This window comes from Ambystoma mexicanum, chromosome 4q, assembly GCF_040938575.1.
Source record: "Ambystoma mexicanum isolate Mex_15411 chromosome 4q, UKY_AmexF1_1, whole genome shotgun sequence".
Taxonomy (NCBI): domain Eukaryota; kingdom Metazoa; phylum Chordata; class Amphibia; order Caudata; family Ambystomatidae; genus Ambystoma; species Ambystoma mexicanum.
Window position 1 is genome coordinate 1138843958 of NC_090928.1, and position 6680 is coordinate 1138850637.

The 6680-nt window shown below is 51.8% G+C and overlaps 1 protein-coding gene across 1 annotated transcript in view; it reads right to left on the reverse strand.

Annotated features, from left to right (window-relative positions):
• FOSL2 (FOS like 2, AP-1 transcription factor subunit) overlaps positions 1-6279 on the reverse strand; it is a 65242-nt gene extending 58963 nt beyond the window's left edge. The window contains exon 1 of the mRNA XM_069608723.1: positions 5690-6279. Within this exon, the coding sequence (XP_069464824.1) occupies positions 5690-5806 (117 nt within the window). The 5' untranslated portion in view covers positions 5807-6279. The remainder of the gene's footprint in view (positions 1-5689) is intronic.
• Positions 6280-6680: the final 401 nt, after the last annotated feature.

The window sequence follows — 6680 nt, forward strand, 5'->3', positions numbered from 1 at the left end:
CCTGGGTATCCAGCAGTAACCCGTCACCAGGATCTACCACTGGGTAACGAGGAGCATGGCGTTAAGCAAATCCAACTTCCACATAAAATGCAAACATAAGTGTGACATCTGCCTTCATGACTCGCCTAGTGCAGAGAACAGGAGCCTGCTCCAAAATTGGAAACTAAAGCATAGAAATGTAGGTCGCCCAGCCTACCCATTGCGCCAATTCCCCTCTCCTCTGAACATGGAGTTTGGTCTCCTGTTTTACTTCGTTTTTTAACACCCGCCAGCCAGCGTGTCTCTAGGCATTAAAAGAGCACAGTGGGTTTACAGATAGACAGATCCCACAATCCGGAGGACACTGCTTGGTCGGAGATAAAGGGACGATTAACGTGCATTTGGATAGATGTGTGTGGGAGTGGAGGTGGTAGTGGCTATGCTTCACTGCCATGAGAAGCCATGCCGCTGGTGCCAGCATTACTATCCCTAATGTAGGGAATACCTTATACTGCCCAGAAGCGAGCACCAAGAGATAAGGCGCAGCAGCAGGTTTAAAGTGCACGAGCCTCGACTAGAAGGAAGTGCTGCTTATCAAAGTTGCCTCAGTACGAGCAGAATTTGCAGGCTGTGTTGGACAAGAATACGCCTTGTGCGTGTAACAAGAGTAGAGTTGGATATAACGTGTTCATGGTGTATGTCAGGAAAGAAGGCCCTTCTTCCTCGATGCAAGTTCCTGGCTGTGAATCAGTACTCCAAACCCCCAAGTGTGATTAGCAGAATCCTAAAAGCAGCTTCTGGGAGCCAGGCATCACCCAGAGAGCTCAGAATACTCGCTACTAAAAAGAGGGAACCACGCGTTTACAAAATGTGAACACGGTTTACACCTCAATTTAGAACCAGAAGATGGAATGTCAAACGTAGATAACATGCTTTCAAACTCGGCGCAGCAGAAAGAGGCATCAAGTGCAGAGGTACAACTGCCCAGCCACAAAACAGGGTACTAAAGGGCGTCTCTACGAAAGGTGGCGTGTTGCCCTCCCAATAGCGAAAAGAAAGCTTCCCCAAGCGCTACATACATCAACATGGAAACCAGCCAACAAAAACCAAGGAACCTAGCTCACCACAGTTACAAGGCCCACACCACTTTAAGAACATGCAGCATTCCACCTTAAACCAAGGACACAACTATATGAACACAGTTTAGCAAGAGTCGTCCAGCAAGACCATAATGCAAGGACCGGTGTGTTCTGGTATGTTGAACCAGGCTGCACCTCCACTAGCGATGAGGGAAGATATTTCCCCATGAAGCCTGGAGAGTCCCCAGTCTTATATTTCGGGCATGTTTGGTCCTGCGGAAGAGATTAGGATCCCATTCATATTGGAAGCAACATAAAGACGCCCATTGTTTTTAAACGTCCTCTCATGCATGGATTGGCCTCCCTAGATCGTAGGCATTGAACTCAACGTGTACAGAGGTTTGTAAGTAACCAACGACGAAAAGGGAATGCAATTGTCCACAATGGCTGCATCCCTCCGGCCATAACATTAAAGTGACCTCCTGGTACCCATGCGCCACCAAACAGCATCTCACGATGGATGTCCCAGCACGTGTGTGTTGGGTTGTTGCAACATTGAAACGACGACAATGCTGCCTTTCCCCCTGAAGGAATTGCAACATGCAGGCTAAAACTAATCATTAAACAATAGAATCACATGCATGCAATACCAGTAGGGGAAGACGGGGTACCCTTTTTTCTAGGCGCTCTGTTTACTGAAAGACAGTACCAACACTACCAGTGTTTGCCAGTTATAAAGTGGAGAGAAATTAAAACTCGCTCCACTGGCAGTAAATGTATTGCAGTTCAACCGCCACCCCGACTTACACCTCCAGGAAAGAGGTGGTCTGTCCCAGGCACCCATGCCTCCCTCTTTAGAGTTCAGTCCTCATTAAAAATCACAGGGAAAAGAGCTGTGGACACACACATTATTATTATGGTAGTCATTGAGAGTGAACCCCGCTTCTAGAAGCAACTGAGCGCTTTACAGAGGTATACACCAATACAGATCCATAAGAGTGCTTTACTTTACAGGGGTGTACAACATTACAGATAGATAACAGTGCTTTTCAGTGGTAAGAGATATACAGCGGGTCGGATACAGAAGGGGACATCTCCCCAATGGCGTGGGGCCATACTGAACACCCCCGAGAACCAGTGTCCATGGGAGAGTGCAACCTCTCAGTCCTAGATTCCCAGGTTTTTTGGCAATGGGCGACTACACTTGCCTACAACATGTGCACTAAGAAGGGATTACAAAAACACGGATTGTCATGTTTCAAGACCCTTGCAATCATGCTAGTTTGAAATAATGTATACACTGTTTGGGGCTGATCAACACTCCCCCTAAAAAATAAAAATCTAACAAAGTTAAGCAGAGCTCCCACCATGTACATCGAGGAGCCAACAACTCTGAGCCCCAGTGATTTCCTGGACTCTAGTTCAGTTCAAACCAGATCACTACTTCCAACACCTCATAGAGGAAGCCCCCAAAACCCCCACCACTGACGCTATGTTCTGGCCACAGAACGTCCCCAATCATGGAGGTGCGATTCAGGAATTTGACCATTACTTTACACCATTTCCTTGATCGTGAAATCAAATGCACCAAGTATATTGTGCTTCAATTTGAACATAAACAGGTTTCAGTAATCAAGCCACATGGTTAGAAAGTGAATACCATCGCATCATAAGCTGGTAGGGTGGGGGGGGGCAGAAGACGGCCCCCTTCTGTCGCAACAGGGACACTTTGCCCTGAAGGCAAGTTTACACTGCTCAGCTGCCATTTGTACATCCCAAATGAGAGTGCGTGCATACTCAACGCGGCAGAAGATACGATTGGTTAAGACATGTAAATGAACTGCACTATTGCAACTGCGGTGACTGGCCAGTATCCGGGACCCACCTGCACAATGGTGAATGGTTTAAAGTTAAGTTACCGTGCTCAAAGAAGAGATCTGCTAGGCCGCACAGCAGATTAGGTGACTGTTGCAGAGCTATATGTTGAGAGCAACCTGGGTAAGGGTCGAGGTGGTTGGTTGCTCATGCGGGGGGACTGAAGGGGGCTGCATGGCAACATCCAGGATTATGGGATTGGGGGGGCAACAATCAGGAGCATGTTCTCCTGGAGAGTTCTACTAGGGGAGAGTAGAAATGCCACGATATACCAGAAAAGTAATCTTCCCTGCTCCAAGTCTACCTCGTGACAGTCCTCTCCAGCCAAAGCAATGGAAGGTGAAGGAGCGGGGAAACTGGGGTTGGGGGAGCTTTGCAAAAGTTTCTTAAATCTGGGTTTTAAATTGTCAGGGTCGGGTAATCCGTTTAAGCTGTTCACATTGCACTTTTCACTTAAGTCACAGTTGAACTGCGTTATGCATAAATCGCCTTGTATGTTTGGTCTACACGGGACACTGCTGCTGCCTCCCGACAGCGTTAACCACGTGCCGTAAAAATGACATGGAACTAACCCGCTGGCTGGAAAGAACAGTGCCAACAAACCGAGAAAGCCGAAGGAGTTTGGCCTCTTGGACGTAACCCTGCACACGAGGGGCTTTGCTGTGCAGAAACGGGGCCCGAATAGGAAAGCAGCTTAGAAGTGGGACGTTGAAGATGTCAAAAACGGCAGCCAGCGTTTAGCTTTTGCGAACCCAGTGAGCAGACCATGTCCCAGGGTGCTTGATTGAGCTTGGTCAGTACGACCATTCAAACAAAGCGCCCTCGGATGTGTCCGCTAGGTGGCAGAAGAGACGCGCAGAGTCATCGAGAGAAAGGGGATGACGGAGTCCAGAGTTGCAGCATCAACCGGTGGAGGTGGAACTGAAACGTCCGGGCCCCCACGATGACAGCAGGAGCTCGGTCATGTCAAGTGACTCGTCCGCAGAGTCCAGGCTCCCCGGCCGGGTGTGCTGCATTCCAAATCATTTGCCCAGGTCTCCAGTCAACCCTCCATGCCACGTCTAAAGCTTTTAATTTGAAATACCTGCTCTACATGGGCCCATGTACGCTTACTTTTGGTTGGTTCCATGTCAGAACTAACATAGCCTAGTTGTATGTTGAGAAGATTCAACACAACATCCGACATGTCTGGGCGTCTGCAGATCCCAGGGTGATCACACGCGAGAACGAAGGGGCTCCCGTGCAGGTGACCATGAGCACGACACTCGCTCTCTTTTTTAAGTGCTGCATGCCTCCAGATAGTTACTATATGCATAAAATGTGAAGGAGTTACCTCGCAACTTAGGATGTCCTTAGATGGCAAACCCCACCAAGACATCGGGAAACTTAGAACAGAGCGACACAATCTCTAAATGGAACTTCTCAGGGCACCAACGTACCATGAGAACGAGTGAAGTTGGAAAAGTACGTTCTATGATGAATGGGGTTTAAGTGATTCTGACTCCATGTATCGCCGATTAACAAACAGTGGGTCTATTATGAACTCACTCGGAATGAACCCCGTCTGTGTGTAAAGGTCGGGTAGATTAGGGGGACTGGTTTGTTGATAGACTGTTTTGTACCCCTCACCTACAAGCCCCCTGTGAATAAATAAAAAAGAGGGTCTGTTTAGCTCCAACGGGGATTACCGTTCTATGATCAGCGCACCTCGCACGTTAGAGACGCGTTGCATCTCACCCTAACGAGGGCCCAATGGGTGCAACGGGTTAAATTACTTTAAATGGGCGAGAAAAGGCGTTCATGCGGGAACTAGAACGCAACTCTGTCGCCCACAGCGATGATATAGCACGAGGAGGCACCGCATACTTTGAAAGGAATGTGCGCAATTGCCAAGTGATGTTACGCATTTTTTTGGAAAGGACAAGGGGCTCCTAATTTCAGGAGTCATTCAGCACTGATTTCTACATGCCCATTAATTAGCGAGAAGCCACTCTGGGGGGTGGAATTAGTGGAATGGAGCTAGTGGTTGAGCTCGATGACGGGGGCATGAGGTTAGTGTTGCATTCGATAAATACCGTCACGTTTCATACAGCGCCTCGTGCTGCATTCCTTCCGCCTCAACTTGCCTAGAGTTGAGTCGAGTCATGTTCTAGAGCGATTGACAGCTACCGTACGACATGCACGCTTCAGTTGGCTACATGTTCTGCTGTGACACTGGCAGACAAGATGCAGTGAACAGCCACGGGGGTCACAGTCCCCTGTAGGACTGGTAGCCCAGTGAGTGGATTCCGTGAGATTACCCTGCCATTACTCCGGTGGGCGATGCATCCCACCAGGTCCTGGGCTGTCGATAAGTGCAGGAGCTCGGTTATTTTGGTCATGTCTCTGGTAGGTGGCCTCGTGCTGACATGTCACCTCTCCCCCAGCAATGGTCACATTCCAGTGGTGGGTGACAAGCCCCGCTAGGTCACTTGGTTGTAGGATGTTGTGGAATGTGTTTGTTGGGGGACAGCCTCATGTGCCCTGCATTGTTGCCATGCCCCCGTGTGTGACATGTTACCGGTGGGTAGCAGCTGCACAGCGGAGGCTTGGTGCCAATGTGCAACAGGTCCTGGTGGGCGAGCTGTCCTGTGTTAATGACATGCCCTTGCATGCCCCAGTGAGAGACCACTCCTGGCAAGCGAGGTGAAGTGGCGGTCACCACTCCCCGGTGCGGTGCAACTGCCGTGTTCCAGTCCAAGGGCTCCAGGACTCACCTGCAGGAAGGAGCCGGGGATGGAGTTGCTGCTGCTGGAGTAGGACTCGGGGTTCCCGGGGGAGCCACTGCTACCGCGGGAGGAGCTGTCCAGGTTCCCGGGATAGTCCTGGTACATGGTCCGCTGGGGTGGAAGCCTCCCCGCCGCGCCGGGGAAGCAGCGCGCGCGCCGCCTGGTCCGGGGTCCCGGCGGCGCTGGATAGCTATCTTCGGAGTCGGGAGTGAAAGCGCAGGGCTGCGGAGCCCGCGCCGCCGTTCACAGCCGGGGTGAGTCAGTGAGCAGGATCCGCCCAGCCTGCTCCCTTCCGCCCTCTGCCGCCCAGTCGCGCTCCCTGCCTGCCGCTGCCGCTGCCCTGCACCGCTTCCAGTCCGATGAGTCAGTGCGATGGCACGAGCTCAGCCCCACACTTATCAACTCCGACGCCGAGCAGCTCCAGGGGCACGCTGACGTCACGCGGGCGGGCGCCGACTAAGCGCGCAGCAGCGGGAGGGGGAGGAGAGCGCGTGCTGACCGGAACACACAGTCTCTGCCGCCGCCGCCGCCGCCGCTCCTGGAAGTCCTGACCTCTGTGTTTACCAGCCAGTGGAGATGTGGGCGGCTAAGTGGAGCGCGCTCCTCGGGTGGCGGGGTGGCGGCCTGGCTAGTCCTTCCAGCCCCTCCCCCCTTCCCTCCCAATGTGTTGGTGTGCTCCATTGACGCAGGTCCCCATAAATGGTGCTTGCGTGCAGTGACGCAGGCGTGGGTTTCCTTGGCTTGCGTGACGTTGTAGGAGGGATCCCCGGCAGGGACCGCTGGTGCCAGTGAGTGTAGAGATTGGGCTCAGTGAGCGCGCAGCGCAGTCCGGGTTGAGAGACCCAGGGCCATCATCCTGTAACAGCTAGCTCTTTCCAGAGCCCTCTCATTTCAAATACTGGTCTCAGTAATGTACTCGTTTCATTAGGATTGATTGGCACGCATACAACTCCTCCACTCACACGTTGCATTGCATCAC